Source organism: Diuraphis noxia, unplaced genomic scaffold, assembly GCF_037042655.1.
Source record: "Diuraphis noxia isolate RWA-SAM2 unplaced genomic scaffold, SU_Dnox_SAM2 contig0005, whole genome shotgun sequence".
In the NCBI taxonomy this organism is placed as follows: Eukaryota; Metazoa; Arthropoda; class Insecta; order Hemiptera; family Aphididae; genus Diuraphis; species Diuraphis noxia.
The window spans coordinates 38,617,790-38,639,988 of NW_028301715.1; the positions used below are offsets into that span (position 1 = coordinate 38,617,790).

Genomic DNA, 22,199 nt, shown 5'->3' on the forward strand with positions numbered 1-22,199 from the left:
CGTCTCTCGCTCCACGATCGCTTCGATCGCCGCACACCCGCCCGCGTACATATCACTACATCAGCTAATGAGTAATGAGCGCTCGTGGCATGTCTCTATGGCGCGCGCCGGGCACGAATGCACGATGCCACGAGCCCACGATACATATAATAATAATAATAGTAAAGACTGTGATAATACGAACGGTGGCGGTGGTCGGCGGGTGGCGGGTGCATTTGGGCCATTGGGCGGCGCGCACTCGCGTGCACCGGACGGCGCGGCGGACTCTCGATATAAACCCGCGTGCGCGCGCGCAATAGTAACAGTTCACCACCATCACCACGTCCGTTTCCCGAACCCCGCCGACAACACCACCGCCAGAACCCCACCCAACGACGACACCACCGCCGCAAGTCGCAACCAGCGCTACGGCGCTACCGCTACCAACATCACCACCACCGTCACCGCGCGTTTGTATTGGCTCGTTTTTCGCGTCGTTGGCCGCCCGTGCGCGTTCTCGGCTTTTAGCCGCATCAATTTTTACTTTTTGGACTTTGACACCCATTCCCGTGGTCGCCGCCGTCGCCGTCGTCACGATTATGGTGGTCCGGACGAACAGCGCACGAAACGATATGCAATCGTCAAACGGCGGTACGATGTTTCGATTACAATGTCTCTAAGTGACATTTGTCTAATGTATCTCTTATTGTTTAATTCTTAATACCCATTTTTTCCCCGTTTTTTTTTCTATTTTTTTTTGGTTTTATTATAATTTTTTACATTTTTTTTTCATTTTATACATACCGCATTAATTTTCTTTATTTTAATTTAATTTTAAATTAAGCTACTTTTATTCAAAAAATTTATACACGTACTTAGTATTCTTAATCCGCTTTAGCTCGCATACAATTATATTATATAACTCTCCAAAACTGCCATCGTCGTCGTCTTACGTTTAAATATTAATATTATATTATAAACGTATCTTCTACACGCGGGTGGATTTCGATCCGTCTTGAAGTTAAAGAAAAGTCAGTCGCTCGTTCGTATTCCAAATGTCACAATCTCAAAATACAGATGAAAAATGACAACTGTCGTTGATACGCCTCCTCATAGTTGTACCTAAATTTTATTGCCAAAAAAATCTATCCAATTACCGGAGGATTTGTCGTTAGGATTTATTCCCGGTCACGAGGACATCAATTAAACTAAGTAAACATGAAAGATAAACCGAATTCAACTCGCATTTATGACGAGGATGGATTTCGCAGGCGAGCTGCTTGTATATGTGTGCGCAATGATTCCGATGAGGTAATTATAATTTCGTTTTAATATAATATTATTCCGTAGGTATGACATTATTTGGGCTTTTGAGATGTCATTAATGCACTGCGCGTATAGTACATCACGTTGAACTATCATTCTGGTATTACAATTACATCACATATTTATATAACAATAGTAATAATAATAAGTTCCTATTTTTTTACCACTGTATTATTGTAATAAGTAGGTACCTACGTCAATTAAAATTAATTCGATTCACAGAATTCAATATTATTTTTAAATATATTATGTTCGTCCATTACATATACTGCACAGCTATCAGTATAATAATTTTTGTCTTATGTTGTTAAATCATAGCTATTGATTTTGCTAAATAATATTGTACAATTTGTGAACTTATTTGCATTATATTTTTTATCATAATTTGACCTAGGAAGTTCTATGTGAAGTCTAACCTATCTACTCAATATGAATGTATAAAGTAAATATTTTATGTAATTGTATACATTAAAATATTTCTACCTTTGGAACTGTCCAATTTAAAATGTTTTGATACATTCCGTGATTTGTAAATCAGGATTAATAATGTGATAACAATTATTAATCATGACATTCATGGGGTATGTTGCAGAGTTGGTTTATTGAGTTATTATTTTTAATTCTAGAATCTATTCATATTTTTCACAAAATTTATTTAAGCTCTGCAGGATACCTACCTATTGTATTAATTATTTTAATAAAAAAGAATTTGGTGAAATTAATTTTAGTTTATATTTACCCTACTTTTGATTAGCCTTCTTATATCTTATTAGTCATTTAGGTTTTTGATAAGATAGGTATTACAATTTACCATTGATTAAATATCTATTCTCGTATCTATTCTTGTGTGCTTTATTGATTATATATTATATTCAATATTCAATATTTGGCTCGTACAGGTTATTTTTAGTTTTTAGAAATTTTAACTAAAAATAACATTTTCAAGGTATTTGAATGTCATGCGGTCATCAGACAGATAAACAAATTGTCTTTAACTTAGTTACACGTAGGTATCTACGTTATCTACCTATATAATATATATTCTGCCTGTTATAGAAATATGTTAAGTAAGTAATGAAACTAATATTGTTATGAAATTTAAATATACTCATAAAAATGTTTCTTTTAAATACCAAGATAAATAATTTTAACAGACTTGATATACTTTAAAGTAGTTTTATGTTACTTTTTATCTAAATGTTATTTTTAGTACTATAGTTAGCCCATTTTAAATTAAATTTGAGTATTTTGTGTGTGATACTTCATCGTATTTTTTGTACGACGTTTATAGTACTCATCCTTTAATTATTTTTGTTTTTACAACTTTTAAGCGTTTGCAAAATTATAAATATCATTAAAATATGTTATATTTGTTATGTATTACCTACTCAAGCTATATTCCTAAGAGACAATTTTACTCGAAATACATAGTATGCAATGTGGTGTTTCACATTGATCTGACACATGGAATAACTTTTTTTGTATTCAATATTTTAAAATCAATTTTTTACTATATAATTCATAGACACTTGCGCTACATTTTTAGTATAATTTTTATCCTTTACTGAAACTTAAAAACTGATAAAATTTTTTTTAAATTAATTCAAAATAGCCTATTTATGTATCTGATTATAAGAAGAATTTTGATGGTAAAAATATTTATCTAGTCAAGTAATTTATTTTTTAGAATTTTTAGAATGTTTTGGTTAAATTAATTAAGAATGTAATAACTTTTTTTTAAATATGATTTTTGAGAATTTGCTAATATGAGTATATTATTCCTTAAATTCTTAACTCATCATATAATGCTAACAATTTTTATCATATGTTTAATTAGCATAATTTTTTTTTTTCGGATCTTTCTGAGACCAGAGGCGGTTTGAGTATACTGTTTTTGGTGCACTGCACCGCCAATGTTAGGGGGGTTGGTGGTCTTGGTTGATCATGTGCTGACCGCAATGTTTAATTTTAATGTTCAATAAATGAAAAAAGTAATAAAGTACCTAATCAATGACATATGATAAATGATAATCGTGGCTGAAACTGTTGAAAGCGTCGAGTTTAGAATATAAGGGCCTTATAATTATAAATTATAAAATTATTAAAAAATATTTATTTGTAATTTCTATTATGATGGTGGTGGTGGGTGGGGTGTCTATATATTATCTTGCACCACTATAAGTAAAATACATTCAAACCGCCTCTGTCTGAGACCTTGTATAATCTTGTGTTATGTTTACCACCACCTACCCTTACACTTTTAATATATTGTAATATAACAATATACCTAAGAGTATTAACTTACCTTAAAAAAAAAAAAATTCTAAACATGGTAAACTATACCATATCTTTGAATATCTTAACTTGATAAATACAGATAGGTACAATTATTAAGACACTAATATTATTTAATATTTTCCTATCTATAAAAATTAATAATATTCATGAAACTTATAAAATTAAATTAGAAAAAATATTCAATATTTGTTTGTACTTTTGTAATTATTTGATATTGAAAATTAAATTTCAATTTTGGCGTTAAATTGTAACATGATAAGATATACATACTTGACCAGTGGTTCTTAACCAACGTTCCGTGGATTTGGTATAAGTGTTCCGCCTACATTTTAAAATCAGTGAGGAACAATTTTTAGTTTCCAAAGACGACTTCCAAAACACAAAAGTATAAACGTGTATAACAATATATAGTGTATAGAATCATTTTAGGTTTTTTTGATTTTTTTTGTATACAAAAATGTTATCGTCAACCGTTGTACTGTATGTGCCACTCTGTCAGTATACAATATAATATACATTATTTTATTTTACGGCCGTGTTCCGCAAAAACCTTATAAAATGTTAAGAGTTCCTTCATTAAAAAATGGTTAAGAACCACTGTGCTAGACATATATATATTATGATATATTAATGGAAAGTAACAAATCCAATTTTTTTTTTTTAAATATACCGTGAAGAATTAATACCTTGTTTGTTCTTGAATTTTAAATTTTACACAGGTTTTCTGCTTATTATTATTCTAATCTAATACTTTTATTAAGTAATATCATATGATATGTTATATTGTGTAATAAATAAATAACCTCTTCTTATTTAAGATAATTCTAACCCAAGTAGGGTTCTCACTATGTAGTTCTAATATTGATTTATACTATATCTAAAATACAGATTAATTGGATTATACTACTATGGTAATTAAGCTTTAATTGCTTTGAAATTGTGTAACTACAATGATTTTGATGAGGTTAAAATTATATATTTATTTTTTTAGTTTCATTTTTAATCCTAACTATGTACATAATATATCACATTAAAATGCCATAAATTGGTATTCTTTTTACAGAGTATATTATAATACTGTTTGAAGTAAATGCTGATTTGTAAGTACATGAATGTCAGTAGTCATTTTATGTTGAATTTTTATATATTATACAGAAGTATCTACAAATGTAATTTTGACTAACCTTTGTTTCATGTCAAAAAACCAAAAAAATAGGACTGGTAAAAATATAGGTGTATTCAATATTTTTAACCTAGATCTGCCAATGACCTAACATATAAAAATACAAACATTGAATTTATTTTTTGAATCTTACTCAATATATTTTTATATTAATTTAAATAGCAATCTAAACAATTATACCTCGTTTCCTGAAAAACATCAAAGAAACTAAATTTCCCTAACTCTGGTTATAACTGAATTATTATAAGTTATTAGTTGTACAAGGTATGTCCTAGATATTTATCGTATGAATCTTGTAATCCGTATTTTAATTTAGTTAAAGTAAATTCAGGAGCCAAGTTACAATAAGTAGGAAACACATATTTTATAGAGCATGTTTTTTGGGATTCATAACTGTTGATTTTGTGTTCGTTTAAATGATATCATGCCCAAAATCAATAAATATTTGCAATTTTATTTGAATAATATTGTTTAGTGACAATTATAATACACATAATATTACAATTAGATATTTATTGACCTTAAATAACCTTTTATCAGTTTTAACTTTAGAATTTAACCCATTTATCTGTTAAAAGTGTTTATTCTTTACAAATGAATGTATTTTAGTAATTGAGTAGGATTAATTATCTTGATGTTTGTTTAGTCATAAAAGTAATTATTATCTACTTAATTAATATTACAAAAAAAAAAGATGTTTTAGCATTGATTTTAATAAAAATAGGTATTGTATAAATGTAAAAAATGTTTAAACTTCAAACTGTAATTTGACTAGGCCCCAGCCAAACATTAAAATAATCTATTTATTCAAAAGTGAATTCTTTGAGTATTGACAACAATCATATTTAATGTAGGTATTCTGTCGAAACTTGAGTGATAATTTCCGTTTATGTTGGATCTGTTCCAAGGTTATGAATGTAAGAGTTAAAATTACCTACATATACCTACTTAAACATAATTTATAAAACAATGGTTATTTTTAAATGCAACCGTAGCTAATTCTTGTATTTGGCTATATATTTTTTTTTCATGAATATAATTATTAAATACTTAGTTAAGAGGACGTTATACCTGCTGTATTGTCTCTGTGATAATAGCCCTTGATAATAATGTTACCTTTAATTTTTATAAGAGGGCAATTCACTCTAAATTTTAAACTCGTGGAGCTAAAAATGATCTACTGAGCGTAAAATTTGATATGTTACTCACTTGTAAGACGGAGATAATACATGGGGGTAAAACATCCTAAAAAAAATTATTATACATTTATCACATAGGACCTTAATTATAGGATCATAATGGTTTTTATTATAAATGATATAAAACAAATTAATATGGTACTTAGTGTTGACAATATGTTATAAACAGTAATTTGGTATACTAATATTCTTGTTTATAATTAAATGCCAGTGAAATATTTTTTCCCTATAATACATTTGTATATTATGATAATTTAATGAAACCATGTAATTGTGTTACTTGTGGTACCTATGTCAACTATAATTAACCAAATTAAATTTTTTGTTTTTATTTCCGAGAAGTTATGTGTATGAAAACAACTAATACAATATATGTATATTCTTATAACCAGTATTAATCAATAATTAACCATAATGAACAAATATTGAACTTAGTATGAATAATTTATTTGTCTTTTGGTTTATAGCCTATTGACGTGGGTATACTTTGTTACCATGACAGGTGGGTAGTTATGTTTTTATTAGGTCATGGACATATTGCCAAAAAAAAAAAAAAAAAAAAAATGAAAATGAAATAATCTGTGTAAACTTAAGTTGTATATTAGTTAGGTATGGAATTCACATTGCTAGTACATCTAGTATGTTATGTGATAAAAATATCTAGTTCAAGGTAAACTTAGTGACACTTCATTAAAATTTGCTCTTTTTTCATATTCCTACAAATGTATATAATGAATAATGATAATAGACTATTGTGCACATTATATAGGTATATGATACTTTTTGAAGGTGTTGTTGGTGACTTCATCCAGTAGACCTGAACAATGGATTGTACCTGGTGGTGGTATTGAACCTGAAGAAGAACCAAGTGCTACTGCTCTCAGAGAAGTAGTCGAAGAAGCTGGTGTTGTGGGCAGATTACACAGAAGACTTGGCACATTTGAAGATAGGGTTAGTATGATTTATTTTTAAATAGTTAACTGCCTATTGGTCCATGTCTAATATTTGATTTACTGTTTTTAGACTCATATCAGAAGGCATAGAACAGATGTGTTTGTTATGATAGTAACAGAAGAATTAGCTGAATGGGAAGACTCTTTGGGCATAGGTGAGATTTCCTTAAATATAAAATGAAGTTGAGGTGCATTAAATGTTGATATTTTTATAAAATATTTAATAATATAAATTATCATTGGTAAATTTTGATGCTCATTATATTGAGTACTTATAAACTATAAATTACACAAACTGTTGGTTTTAATATTTTAAGCCCAATAGAAATTTAATTTATAAGCTTTTATTTTTTTGAACTTATATAACTTTATCCAATAGTCTAGAGTTCTTAACTTGAGTCATGATGTGTATTTAGAAAATACATTTAGTGTCATACTTGAAACAAAAAACGTAAGCAAACATAATACCAAGATAATATACACATTAAATAAGGCAGTGATAAACCATCAACAAATCATAGTTTACAAGGTAAATTGCTTAATATGTTGTTTTCATTTCAGTTTAAGATTACAACTTAATTATTACAATGATTTCATACTTAATTGGTTTCTCATTTAGGTTACCTAATCCTTTAAAAAAAATCTCTTAGTAATAAAACTATGTTGAGTACTGTATTAATTACTGTAACATTGCAGCAGTGCAGCACTATTGTACTGCAATATACAATTTTCGTGATATGATGGGGTCCTCAAAGAAACCATACTACACATAACTCAATTTATTAGATAATATATGTATAATTGTATTTTCATCTAAAATAATATGCCACACTTAAATAGGTTGTTTTTTAACAGAGATGAATACCTATTTATTTTTTAAAGCATTTTTCTATCAGTTGTTTTAGATTATTGTTTATTTTGATATTATTTAAAAATTTGTTTATGTAATGTTTAGTATTTCAATGAGTTTGTTCTTGCAAATTCCTTTTCATATTTCTACCAGTAACTTGTCTTCGACTTGAAAGCTTACATTGCTATACAGCTGTCAGTTACTCTTCAACTGATATTAATTATTTGAGTTGTAAAGTGCACAAATTGACTATTATAGGTTTAAGTGACTGAAACATAGAACAGAATTAAGTGTAATTGGATTATTATTTTGAGTTTATAGAATCTAAAATAGTATTTTATATTATAAACTGACAGTAAAATACAGTTTAATAACTTTCATTAATTAATATTATAGACAACCACTTGAAACACTGACTGTATATACTTGAACGGTTGACAAAAATATTTGATGTATATTAATAATATTTACTATTATATTTTAAATATTATGTTCAAATTTTATAGGTTTGATAATAAGATAAAAATATCCCAACACAATAATAGTAAATGGTTTATCATGGACACACAAGCACATTGAACTATGTTCCCTTCATTCTTGTTATTGATATCTGTTTATTTGTATGGTGGCTGGACAGGTTATTGTAAACACAATAACAACTGAGTAATAGGTTATAGATAGGTATCTATAGTAGAATTTTAATTTCATGGTGAAGTGACCTTGGAGTTCAATAAATTATCAACAAGCTGGAAAAATGTATACCCACATTGATATTATGTTTTGTTTTTGTTATTGTGTACTACAAATATGATGTTTACAATGTTTGGAAATTCAATACCTTAGCTGATTAGCATATTATTATATAGTGCAGAAACTTCTTTTAAAGTTTCTACTGCTGTCTTATCTTAAATTACTTATACAGACATATTTTTTGTACTGGAAAAAAATTAAAGAAAAAGTGAACATAAATAAAAATAAAAACATTTAAAACTTTAAAAGTTATTATGCCAAAAGACAGTTGCAAATTATTATTTATCTAACTAATAACTATATTGTAATTTTAGTGCCCCTTATGTAATAACTAATAACTAATAAGTAGAGTTCGGATTTGAATGTATTAGCATATATATTTTGAATGATCGTATAATATGATAAGTGTGCACAAAATTTGTTCGATATTTTGACATTTGCCATTATTTTTTTTTTTAAGGACTTATTTTATGAATTTAACTGCATATTTCATTTTTTTGTTTTAGAATTTTTTTTAATAACAACTATTGTAACATAGAAAAAAATAAATATATTATGAAATTTTGATTGATATCTAAGCTTTAAAATTATTATTAGTTTTTTTTTGAATTAATGTTCATACCATTTTTTTTCTGTCAAAAAACTTTAAAATGTAGTACAAAGTTCCACTTAAGTAGTTGTAAGTGAAATTTAAAAAAAAAAGCTTAGCATAAGTCCATAATATTGATTACGAGTGTCTGAATTTTGAATTGATACCAAAATATCACAAAATTTGCAAATTATTTTGATTTAGAAATTTATAAAAACTTTTCTTTTTTAATCTAAGATTTGAAAAATTAATATAAGATTTCTCATTAGCCTACCTTTATACATACAAGTCTACTGGAAAGTTAAATTAAATTTTTAGGAGTGTTTGAACTAAACAATTTTACAATGTTGAATATTCACTAGTTTACTATGAAATGATTTTCCTATTTTGTTGAAATTCAAAAATGATTTTTGAACAAAAAATAGTAGATACTTAAAATTTACACCAAATGTTTATTTTAACTTTTAAGTATTTTAAGTTGCTTATAGATATTTTCAGTTTTCTGTATTTTTCTTCTTCTGTTAATGTTATTAAAATTTTGTCTCTAAGGTTAAAATTCTTGAAAATTGTACATAAAGTCCAATTATGTTATTACTACAGCAGTTTAAAAATATTAAAAATATATTAGCTCAATTTTTTTTATAGGTATTAAATTTCAAATTTTGACAAATTTCATAAATTATTTTGTAGTTAAAAATGTATACAAAACGTTCAACTTTATAGCTAAGGATTAAAAAATGAAAACAAAGTTCCATGTAACTTGTAACTATAGTATCTAAAAAATTTGTAAACATTGTTTATTTGTAGTTATTTTAAGTTAAAAATTTGATGAAATTACACATTTAATAACCTAGTATAATGATATAGTTATATTGTTGTATTATCTTATGGATACATTTATTCATAACTACAATTTTTTTTGGTATTAGTAATAGGTAAATTTAGTTTGTTTATAAGCTTAAACTTAATGTTATAGTTTTGTTTTTTTGTTAAGGTCGAAAACGCAAATGGTTTAAATTGGAAGATGCACTGAATATGCTACGTTTACACAAACCTACACAACACACGTACCTGGAAAGTTTTGCTCTCAATAAACAAAAAGCCAACATCTGAAAAAGCCATCCTTTTAATAAATTATTTGCTCCAAATGGAAAAAATACTCCCTAAAATTTTTAGATTAAAAATAATATCAATTTGCTAATAGTTTTTAGTCTTAAGTCAATGAATTCAATTTTATGTTAAATATTAATTAAGTTCATTTACTTTTAGATATAAGGGATAAAGATTTTTTTTTATAATTATTATTATTGTTACTATAATTTTTTTTAACATTGCAGAATCTGTAACGCTTAAAAAACAAACATTAAAAAAATCACTGAACTGAATTATAATTTATAAAACTTTTCTAACTACATGTGTATATACAATATGTTATAATAATATATCTTGTACACACGGCTTCAGTGTTTATGTTACTTACTTACTGTATAAACATTTGACAGACTGCCAATAGCTTAGTGGATTAAACTGCTGAGTTATATTAATTAAACTAGTTAATACATTTTTCAATGTTACAACTATTATTAATTTTTTTTTTCATTTGTAACCATAATGTTTATAACGTCCGCCCTTAAATTTTTTTGGTTTGAGGGGAAAAAATACATTTGAATAAAAAAAAAATTGTTTATTTAATTCAACCACAATATTTATGATGTCTATACATAATATTATAATTAAAATATTGTAAATAAATATCCTAGTTGGTGTGTATGTGTGTGTCAAGTGAATTTGACAGAATATACCGATTAAAAATCATCCTGTAACAAGTTTCCAGCGAGTTGAACTTTCTCGCCTGGCTTGAAAGCTGGCATACCCAAATATGGACAACTGGCACAGCGGAATGCATCACCCAGATAACACTTAAAACATAATATTGGTTTTAAAATTTGAGGTTAGGTTAAATAAAATTGTGGATGTTACATTTTGTCAAAATATGTATAAAGCAATATTTCATCAACATAATAGAATGAGTACAATCATTTTACTTACACTTCCACAAGATGATTTAGCATTAGAAGTGTCTGGTTTGGGTGTATCTTTGAGACGATTTGCTTCAAGTTCTTCTGCTAATCCACAACTACAGTCTTTGCAAGCTTTAGCCTTTTTGGTAGTAGCACACACTGATGGTTAAGATAAAATTTAAAAATAATAATGATTTATTAATTTTGTGTAGTTTAATTGCATACCTCTGAGCGAGGAAGAATCTGGTTTTTTTAAGTCATCAGCTTCTAATAAATCATCTTCAGATATTGTTTCAGAATTATTATCCTCCAACTTCCACGCAGAAATTACATTTTCTTTCACTTCTGGATTCAATGCGATTTTGTCACTGGATCCAACCTTGAAAAAAAAGAGCATGCACGGTCAGTTTGATTGTTTGCAATACTGAAATTGAGCATATCTAATTAAGCCATGTGTCTACCTTGTACATTGGCATATTTCCAATGACTACTCCAGGAATAGATTTGTCGATGGTAACATTAAGGAAACCATACAACTTCATATGTTTCACCAGCATGTCCTCAGTCCCTTCTTCGGTTTTTGCGATCAGTGCGCCGCCAGCAGCTAGCAATGCAATATATGTTGGTAGTAATACCAAGTCACACGACACTTTGTCATCAACCCCGAAACCTGACAGGATGGCGTTGTACAATGGCAATTCAGTCGCTAGAAAAACCAACAATTGAATGAATAGTTGAACTATCAATTTGGGTTTGTTCCCTTATCTTTTTGCTATGCTCCCGTCCACAGTTTAAAGTATAAAGCATGTATATGTTAAACTGTGTTTTTGTCCCTTACCAAGGTTAATGTATTCGACTGTGGCGATTTTCATATTGATCCTGTCGGCATAACAAGTAGTGAACTCTTCCAATTTTTTGACGGCTGACGGTTTGCCGACGACAAATAATACGTTTTTACGGTCGGACGTCCCTTGCGCTACGGTCAAATGATTGTCGTCCAACAATTTTAACAGGTCAACTTTGATGTGATGGTTGTCCATGATTGCTAAAAGCCGAATCTGTAAAAACCGATTGTTGAATGATTGGCGATTGCCCAATATTTCGTAATCAAATCAAAATGAGTCTATCTTGTGCTTTAGGAACTCGCGAATGTCGCACTGACTATAAAAATTAAAAAATATTCGGATAAATTAAACACTTCAATGTTCAATAAATTACGAATCACGACGAATCACAAAGTACGAACAAAATTAACTATTTGAGAACATTCGTTATTCAGTCATTGAAAAAAAAAAAACACTTAAATTTAATCTTATTGTTATCACGGTTAATGGTTATTGTAGTGTGACCAATCAGTGATGAATGTGGACACAGATGATGTTATCTTATTGCGGGAATGCGGGATACAATATGAAAATTTGTATAAAATTATTATTGAATTTTTTTTGTTTTTTTAATTATTAATTAATTATTATACGTTTAATCACTGAGCAATGTTGAATAATGAATGTATAATCATTAATCACTTAGTAGGTGAAAAATGTTTATTAATTTTAGATTCGTCTGTCCGTCATATCACTACTGCTGTAGATACTTCGATCACAACTTACTATTAAGACCTAGACTATTGAAAAAAAATCATTGAAAATACAATTTGATCTTTGTTTGAATAGTTATGGCAGTGCTATGTCGTCATCTAATCCCTACAGGAACTAGAGAGTGGCGAGGTGTCATGGTAAATATTTATAAACCATAGGTATGATGTACACCATATATTTCAATATTTTTCCCTTAATATTACTATTATATTATATATTGTACTTATATTTACACAGTCTGAGTCTGTTTGTGAAGAGACCAGGACTGCTAAGCAGACAAAAACTCTTCAATCTCCAGGCAATACAACGGCTGTGCGCCACCTGCTTGGTTTCTTGGTGAACAGAGTATAGCCAGTATAGGTATTTTGTTTTATGCAATTGCTTATTAAAATATATCCAACCAATGCCTCAAAAAATGTCCGTCACCATGATGGCTAGGTTAGAGTTAGCCATATAGCCACTGCGGCTAAAACAGTTCAAGTTGTATAAATGTATATTATATGTTATAATATTAAAGTTTCACAGCTAAACTGTTATGGTTGTTATTAATACACTTTGGTGTATACATATTTTTATAATTATTCAAAGAATAAAATTACAAAATAAATACAAACAACCTTTATCTACTGGCTAAAAAACAGTGACATATTTTATCAAGATAATATCCAAATTTTTGTTTGAAATGATTGTTTTTTTTCTTAGTTTAGAGAATAGGTTTGTTCAAAAATAGGATATAATATATCTATGTCGACAATATTATTGTAAGTCAACTGTATAATAATTGTTTTTTTATATACAAACAACAAACACCATTGTAAATAAATAGTATAAAATATATTGACAACCAAATTTTTGGTATAAAGTATCATAGAATAATATTGTTACACATATTTTAGTAAAAAAGTATAAATTTATAAAAAATAATTCAACATTAAAATCTTAAAAATCACTAACTCATGCTGCAAAGTAAGGAGCAGAACTGAGTGGTCCATACATAACACGTCGAATCGGTGCACTTCTCTTTGTGTTATTTGACAATGTTTCACTAAAAAGTCAAACAAAAAATCAATAATCATTAATAAGAAGGATTTCAATTGATCAATATTATTGAAATAATTACCTGATATTAGAACTCAAAGGTTTCGAGCTCAATTTCCGACCATTGGAGGATGGTTTAGGCTTATTATTGTCCTAAAAAAATAAAGTACATACAGATAAGAATTTTTCAACATTACACTCTATTCTAATAATTATACCGTTTCAGTAGTGGCTGGAGTCGAAGTTGAAAATTTTTCTACGCTTTTGACATTAGTGTTTTTTGTTACATCAGTTGTTTCAGATAACACACCACAGTTACTAGATGTTTTGGCTACAATCTCACAGTTGTTCAATTTGCTGTTTAACCAATGAATTACTAAAAAAAAAATTGCAATGCATTTTGTTTCCCTCAAAAATTATAATAATTTAAAGTTTAAAAAATAAATTTACCCTTGTCGTTGCTGGCCAAACGCTCTTCTTTTTCTTTTAAGTTCTGTTCCACGACTGTGAGCCGACTTTTGGTTTCCAGTAATTGAATATTAAGATTTTCAATACAGGAAGTTTTTTCTTCAAGAGATTTAGACAACTTTTCATTTTCACTCTGATACATATGAATATCCTCTTTTTGTTTCAAAGCAATGTCTTTGCTTAATATAAGCTAAAATCATAATTTTTATATAGTATAAAAATTGTTACTCGATTGCATTGATGAAAAATTTAAAAACCTTCTGTGTCTGTTCCTGATTGGAATCATGTAATTTTTTGATTATTTTATTTGCTTGTTTCAATTCATCGTACATTGATTTCATGTTTACTTCATTGTGTTTCTTTAGGTCTTCATTTTCTTTTAAAACAATTGTTAGCTGTTCCTAAAAAATTATACAATATGTCTATTAATATATAATATCATAGATACACGTTTTTAAAACATAATTTCAAGTTAAAGAAAAATGTATATAAATATATTTAATCCCCCTTAAGTCAAAGATTAAAATAAAATATAAATAATAATATTTCAATCAAACAATTATGACATTATACTCTATCCCGTGGGCTGAACAGTATTTGTTCTTCTGCACATCTCCACTTTGCTATAAAAGAATTGGTTTCATTCAGTGACTAATAGTGGATAATAGTTCAAAACAATGTATATATTTAAAAAAAATCAAGGATTACCCCAATTCTGTGTGGGTTAAAGAAGTAATCTTTGCGACCATAAAAAAGCCTGAGGTTGAGCCACTTATTACAAGACGTTTTTAGAACAGCCTTATAAGTTTATTCTCTTTATATAATACTTTTCATATATAATACTTAAATTTATTAAAATCCTTTAAGATAAGGTAATAATATAATATCATCGTTATAATGTCATGTCAATTTTCCGTTAAACGTTTGTTTAAAATTTAAAAACTTAGATTTTTTAAACAATTTAACCCATTAATTTCTATTTGTATGTATTATGCAAAACAAAATAAACATGTTACTTACTTGAAGCTTGTTAGATATATCATAATAATTATTTTGTTTCTGAAGTAACTTTGTGTTTTGTTTAATTTCCTGAAAAATCATTCAAAATTAGTTTTAATGTACAATGTTACTTAGACTAAATACTAACATTTTCTAAAGATAAGATATGATTTTGCATTCTTTCAATGATTTTTTTCTTAATATCTCTGTCTGATATTAAGTTATCATTACTATTTATTAGGGATGTAGTTTCTTCAATTAAAGTCTTATTTTTGGATTCCAACGTTTTTATGCGAATTGACATTTCACTAAAATAAATGATATCCTTTTGATATTATTTATTATTATTTATAAATATAAATTTACCTTATCTGTTCAGATTTATTTTCTGATTGAGTTAAAAGACTTTGAATTTCTTTATTTTGAGATTTAATAGTCGCCTGAAGAGAAGTACTTAGTCTTTCTTGTTGTGCAATCATTTCTTCGTGCATTTCACGCAGTTGTTTCATTCGTTCAGCATCCAGCTAATTCAATGAACAAAACATATTTAACTAAATATAAACAAAATATTTTTAAAAAAAACACAAAAACTTTATTTAATAAGTAATTAATTATGAAATTACTTTTTCATATTTTTCTTTCCATTGGTCTATAACTTGTTCTTGTTTGGCAGTTAGATTAATTTTTTCATGGTTCATAGATGATTGAAATTTTTCCAACTCATTATTTTTGTTTGCTAATTCATTATGGAGTTTTAAGAGTTCTCGTTTCAAGTTATCAGTTTCTTTATCTTTTAATTCAATTACATTCTAAGATAAAAATTAATTAGTTCCTTACTCTAATTAAATAAAAAGTTAATTTACTTTAATTGATGTCATTTTTTTACATATATTTTTTGCTACATCAGAATCAGATGCTTTAGACATTTCAATGGCCAAATGACAGAGGTTCTTAAATTCATTTAGTTCAATTATTTTCAATACATACTTTGGGCCTTTATACATTTTATTTCCCATGCATTCATCTTGAATTAACAGTTTAAATCTAATGAATGAACAAAAGAAAGAAATTGTTAGTTTATTTTTATGACAAAACAAATATGTATTTTAGAAGACAATAGTCTAGGATAGTATAACATATTTGAATAATAATATATACGATTATTAAAAATGTAAAAACTTCTTACTTAGGACAATCATTGCCAGTTGCATCTGAGTTATTTAAAAGTTGTATTATTTGATTTGGAAAACCATCAAAGCTGACAACTAAGTCTTGTGACTCTTTGATAGTTCTAAAGCTCTCTTCGGTAACATTTGACGTGATGTAGAAAAGTGGATCATTTTCATCAGAAGCAGATATAAATATAGTCTGAAAGTGTTGGACACATAAATATTTTTATTTTTTTACAACAGTGGTTTCAAAATTAAAAAACTAAGTAAATGTTAGGAATCTTAGTTCAACATAATTATATTTAATTTAAATAAAATTAAAATTATATTTTGTACGATCAATCAAATTATACTTCAGAATATAAGAACTAAATAAAATTCCAATTCTCTAGAAAGAAAACTTGATTAGTTTTAATGGAAATGTAAACATAATTTTAATTTGTTATGTAGTAAATATAATAAGTGTAATAGTATTATCCATTGCAGTTAACGAAAATTACACTGCAAACAACTATCTACTGTAAGCAGTAATTTGTACAAAGTGCATCTACTGGTGTTATGCACAAACATTTATAAATAAATTCAACTGGTCTGCAAGTATTACGAAAAATTAAACTGTTTTGTCACCAGCTCACTGGGTGCCTTACATCCTTACTTTTTCATTGTTTTGAAAAATTTGTTCCACCGTAATGACAATGTCTAGAGCAACATTTTCGTTGTGCCATGAATCTTTCACATAAACGTTTTTTAATTTAGAATATATTTGTCCTTTCATCTTAACGTTCCGTCGACATTACCGTTTGAAAAAACGATACTATGTAGACGGTAACTGTTAAAAAAATCACATAACAAATTCTGAGGAGATCGAAGACACTGTCACATAAATTAATAGTTAACAGTTAATAATGTTAATAATTAAGCTTTATGTTATGTCAGTTCGTTGTTGTTGACACCGTTCGTTGAACATTTAAATAACATTTGAATTTATTATCAATTATCATCATTCGAATGGTTGTGTTTTTTGTTATCAGTTAACAATTGTATAGTTCACCATTCGTGCAAAATATCCTAAAAGGTTTTTTGGACGGCATTGTTTTTTACTCAAATCTCAAGAAAATCGTAATAAACAGTGACCAGTGACCTACTTAATTTTCCTAGTTCTGAAAATATGCCGTGATGTCGAGTGTTTGATCTTTGATTTTCCAGAGGAAACGTTTCTTAATTGCTTCTACTCACAGTCAACAACGGTGCAGTGGAATGTATCTCAGACCTCTTTGGGCACGATACGATTTATAGTTTCCTTGTAAATGACTACATCAGTTTCTCCAAAAAAAAAACTTTTTCCTATCACATTATCCGCGAATCCATTGTTCGTGTAGTAACTTAACTAATAACTAGGTAATATTTTGTAATATTTTTTGTATAAATATTAAATTACTCTTTGTGTAAATTAAAATTCTTTGTACATTGTGTTCGTTAGTGACGAAATTACAAAAAAGTATATTTGTTGTTTTTAGTAACGTACGGTAGTGTCAAAAACAAGAATCTGTGTTAACTATTATGTCAAATCGGCGCGACGGTATGTCGTCGAAACAAATCTATGATCTTGACACCATATGGGGAGATTTGAAGAACGGAATTGAGCATGTGTACAACCGCCAGTCGATGCCCAAGCCCAGGTACATGGAGCTCTATACTCATGTTTACAATTACTGTACCAGCGTACATTTAAATCCCAATAAAAGTGCACCTGTAACGGGTAGTCGTTCAAAAAAGTCATCATCGACATCCACAGCACAGGTCGGTGGTGCTCAGTTAGTGGGCTTAGAATTATACCGTAGGATTAAGGAGTTCTTGAGGCACTACCTGGTGGACTTGATCAGCCGTGGTGCTAATTTCATGGACGAAGATGTACTGTCTTTTTATACCCGTGAGTGGGAAGACTACCGGTTTAGTTCAAAAGTATTGAATGGTGTTTGTTCATATCTTAATCGACATTGGGTACGTAGGGAATGCGAGGAAGGCCGTAAAGGTATTTATGAAATATATCAACTTGCATTAGTAGCATGGCGGGATTGCTTGTTTCAACAATTACATAAACGTGTTACAAATGCTGTCCTAAAACTGATTGAACGTGAACGAAATGGTGAATCAATTAACACACGTCTGGTTAGTGGTGTAATAAATTGTTATGTTGAGCTTGGCTTAAACGAAGAAGAGCCAACTCTTAAAGGTCAAAGTTTGACAATTTATAAAGAATCTTTTGAAAAGACATTTTTAGAAGAAACTAAATGTTTTTATATTAAAGAGAGTGATCAATTTTTGTCCAATAATACAGTAACAGAGTATATGAAAAAAGCAGAGCAACGTTTACAAGAAGAACAAAAACGAGTGCGGGATTATCTACATGAAACCACATTGGTTGGTCTCGCAGATACTTGTGAAAGAGTGCTGATTAGAAAACACATGGAAATTTTCCATGCTGAATTTCAAAATTTATTAAATTTTGAAAAGAATGATGATCTCGGTCGTATGTACCAGTTAGTCTCACGTATACAAGATGGTCTTGGCGAGTTAAAAAATATATTAGAATGTCATATATTGGCACAGGGTCAAACTGCTATTGAAAAATGTGGGGAAATGGCTTTTAATGACCCAAAAACCTATGTCAGTGTTATCCTAAATGTACATAAAAAATACAATGCACTAGTTGCTGTATCATTTAATAATGATTCGGGATTTGTTGCTGCTTTGGACAAAGCCTGTGGAGGATTCATTAATAACAACTTAGTCACAAGACAATACAACTCAAGTTCTAAAAGTCCAGAGATGTTGGCCAAATTTTGTGATTTGTTGTTGAAAAAATCTAGTAAGAATCCAGAAGAAGCTGAACTTGAAGATACATTAAACCAAGTGAGTACAAATGGTTATTTAAGGGTTTGTTGGTACTCAAATGTGTTGTTACTGCCTCATACATGTGTAATTTAGTAAATATTGGTATTTATCAGATTATTTCTACAGTTAATTTAATATTTTATTTATAATTTGTAAAGGAGAATATAAACTGTGTTTAAACAAAGATTTTTTACTTCTCACTTTTGTTTAAAAAAATTTGTTCTATAAATAAATAAACTGTAGTAAGAATCTAGTGCTTAAATTTACTATTTACTCTTGTCATAGAGAGATACTATACATACGTATATGACTATTACTATGATTGTTGATTTAAAATGTTATAACTTATCCATTTTATCCATTTGTTAATATAGGTAATGATTATGTTTAAATACATTGAAGATAAAGATGTGTTCCAAAAGTTCTACAGCAAAATGCTTGCCAAACGACTCGTTCAACACATGTCTGCCAGTGACGATGCTGAAGCGTCAATGATATCTAAACTGAAACAAGCCTGTGGGTTTGAGTATACTTCAAAACTTCAACGTATGTTCCAAGACATTGGGGTTTCTAAAGATCTTAACGAAGCTTTTAGAAAGCACGTATCTAACTCAAATATGCCTCATGATATTGACTTTAGCATACAAGTCTTATCGTCGGGTTCATGGCCCTTCCAGTATCTTCTTACATTTTCACTGCCGTCTGAATTGGAACGTTCCGTTCAACGATTTACCCAATTCTATAGTGCCCAGCATTCAGGTCGTAAACTCAACTGGTTGTATAATATGTCCAAAGGTGAATTGGTTACTAACTGTTTTAAAAATCGGTATACGTTACAAGCATCCACTTTTCAAATGGCCGTTTTGTTGCAATTCAACCTACAAGAGTCTTGGACAGTTAACCAACTGTCAGAATCAACACAGCTGAAGACCGACTATTTGATACAGGTTGTGCAGATATTGTTGAAAGCAAAACTCTTGACATGTAATGAAGACGAGGCAAATGTGGAAGGTAATTCCCATGTAAAGCTTTTCCTCGGATACAAGAACAAGAAGTTGCGTGTGAACATCAACGTCCCAATGAAACAAGAAATAAAATTAGAACAAGAGAGTACACACAAGCATATCGAAGAAGATAGGAAAATGCTGATACAAGCTGCTATTGTGAGGATCATGAAAATGCGCAAAGTCATGAAGCACCAACAGCTGACGGCCGAGGTATTAACACAACTGTCATCGAGATTTAAGCCTAGAGTCAACGTCATCAAAAAGTGTATAGACATCCTGATCGAAAAAGAGTACCTAGAGAGAACTGAGGGACAGAAAGATTCGTATAGTTACTTGGCTTAAGTGACAATTCGTTTAAAATTTCTATTTACAAATATTTTGTATTATGTTGCGTATTTTACTAATATTTTTTTATTCTTAAGTGTAAAATAAAACATTCTTTGAAGATGATTTGACCTAATTGATCGATAACCCATTCATTATTATAATGTGATTTACCAATTTATAAAGGTTCCACAGAAATGTCAAATATGTCAAATTATGTCAATATATTAAATATGTAAATATGTGTGTGTTCATGTGTGCATGTAAAATTATGTGTATATGTACGTAAGCGTCCATGTACATAAAAATATGGTTTTTCTTTTTTCTATTCTAGATAAACATTAAATTCATACTTAAACAATGAAATTGTGTTATTGAATTTTTGACTGGTGGTGTGAGGATTTCGGTGACCATCGTTTTTTTCGTATATCGAATAAAATGAGGAGGTGTGGTGGGGGATAAGAGGTGAAAGTGTTTGGATTTTTCTTAACGCCACGCCGCACACGTCCAGTTCCGAATCGTTTGGTGGCTTTCGAATTATTGTATTTTAGCACTCAACGTATATTATATTCTAATATATTCGTTGGTCAGAATTGGCACACAGTTGCGCTCTCCCATTTTCCTCGGTATATTCGCCGCCGCATCTCATCGGCATTCTCATTATATATACAGGTTCGAGACGAAGTTGGTGCGTCGCTGGTGGCTGCACGCGGTCTGTCCACACGGGACTACGACTAATATTTCGTCGTCCTCGGCGACTTTCCGGCGTGTAATCGGAGGAGGAAAATTACTGTAAAACAATAGCGGTCAAGTAATATAATATTAAAACATAAATTATAACTCGATAAACAAGGATATCAATATATTATCATTATTAAAATTAATTATGGGCTTATTATTTCCGGGTTACGGGTGCGTTGGCATGCGGCAGGTAGATATATTTTTTTAAACCGACGAGGTCGAGCGTCCACATCCTGATGTGTGATCTAAACGAATATCTATACACAAACTCGGTTTTACTCACGTGTATTGAAAATAAATTTGGAAATTTCACCCGACTCACGGAGTACTGCTTAATTTGGCGGGTGATTATTTAAAGGTGCAAATTTGTGGTCATTTGCAGACTAGGTCCTTCACGGTAATTTATTTTAAAAAGCAAAAGCAGGATTTGGTGACGGCCCGTGATAATTTGATCTAATTGTTCCAGGAATTATGTGCTTCGTGTGTGCAATGTGCATCTCAACTGCGCTATTAACTGGTATTCTACCCAAAAGTCAAAGAATAAAATAATAGTTAATGGATATTTCTAATTCGTAGTTAAATGTGTTTTGTCACAGTATTTAATGAAAAACTAAAATGTTTGTCGACCAAACTTTTTTCATTGTCACGCAATAGCAGTGCATCTGGTTATCAGAATCGCATATTTTTAATAGTTATTAGTTTTGAAAGTGTGTCTTATGTTATAATTATTGGTAATTTTTTTTCTTAGGTACTTCCGATTGCGTTCATAAATTAACATTTTACATTGTATACAGGTGTCATACTTTCATCAT

At 29.2% G+C, this 22,199-nt stretch overlaps 4 protein-coding genes and 1 long non-coding RNA gene across 7 annotated transcripts; 3 read left to right on the forward strand and 2 right to left on the reverse strand.

Annotated features, from left to right (window-relative positions):
• The first annotated feature begins 394 nt into the window (after positions 1 to 394).
• Positions 395 to 10,819, forward strand: Aps (diphosphoinositol polyphosphate phosphohydrolase 1 Aps). Its single transcript, XM_015514150.2, has 4 exons — positions 395 to 1,290; positions 6,775 to 6,936; positions 7,009 to 7,093; positions 10,122 to 10,819. Exons 1-4 carry the CDS (start codon positions 1,198 to 1,200, stop codon positions 10,238 to 10,240), a joined length of 459 nt encoding a protein of 152 aa, XP_015369636.1. The 5' UTR covers positions 395 to 1,197; the 3' UTR covers positions 10,241 to 10,819.
• Positions 10,797 to 12,403, reverse strand: CIAPIN1 (cytokine induced apoptosis inhibitor 1). Its single transcript, XM_015514149.2, has 5 exons — positions 11,987 to 12,403; positions 11,610 to 11,854; positions 11,374 to 11,527; positions 11,177 to 11,307; positions 10,797 to 11,046 (listed from the first exon to the last, which is right to left on the reverse strand). The coding sequence occupies exons 1-5, from the start codon at positions 12,186 to 12,188 to the stop codon at positions 10,933 to 10,935; spliced, it is 846 nt and encodes a 281-aa protein (XP_015369635.1). The 5' UTR covers positions 12,189 to 12,403; the 3' UTR covers positions 10,797 to 10,932.
• A 137-nt stretch (positions 12,404 to 12,540) lies between these two features.
• On the forward strand, positions 12,541 to 13,276 carry LOC149055293 (uncharacterized). Of its 3 annotated transcripts, none has more exons than XR_016192101.1 (3): positions 12,541 to 12,677; positions 12,822 to 12,904; positions 12,984 to 13,276. It is a non-coding gene; the product is annotated as an uncharacterized LOC149055293 (long non-coding RNA). The 3 variants fall into 3 exon arrangements; XR_016192100.1 differs by having other exon boundaries at positions 12,822 to 12,883; XR_016192099.1 differs by having other exon boundaries at positions 12,541 to 12,883.
• A 282-nt stretch (positions 13,277 to 13,558) lies between these two features.
• On the reverse strand, positions 13,559 to 17,396 carry LOC107165750 (uncharacterized). The gene is made up of 12 exons (XM_015514129.2): positions 17,076 to 17,396; positions 16,438 to 16,619; positions 16,115 to 16,295; positions 15,875 to 16,060; positions 15,618 to 15,775; positions 15,400 to 15,559; positions 15,273 to 15,341; positions 14,510 to 14,653; positions 14,235 to 14,442; positions 14,003 to 14,160; positions 13,867 to 13,937; positions 13,559 to 13,791 (listed from the first exon to the last, which is right to left on the reverse strand). Exons 1-12 carry the CDS (start codon positions 17,193 to 17,195, stop codon positions 13,701 to 13,703), a joined length of 1,728 nt encoding a protein of 575 aa, XP_015369615.2. The 5' UTR covers positions 17,196 to 17,396; the 3' UTR covers positions 13,559 to 13,700.
• A 136-nt stretch (positions 17,397 to 17,532) lies between these two features.
• Positions 17,533 to 21,012, forward strand: Cul1 (cullin 1). Its single transcript, XM_015514152.2, has 2 exons — positions 17,533 to 19,333; positions 19,690 to 21,012. Exons 1-2 carry the CDS (start codon positions 17,981 to 17,983, stop codon positions 20,662 to 20,664), a joined length of 2,328 nt encoding a protein of 775 aa, XP_015369638.2. The 5' UTR covers positions 17,533 to 17,980; the 3' UTR covers positions 20,665 to 21,012.
• Positions 21,013 to 22,199: the final 1,187 nt, after the last annotated feature.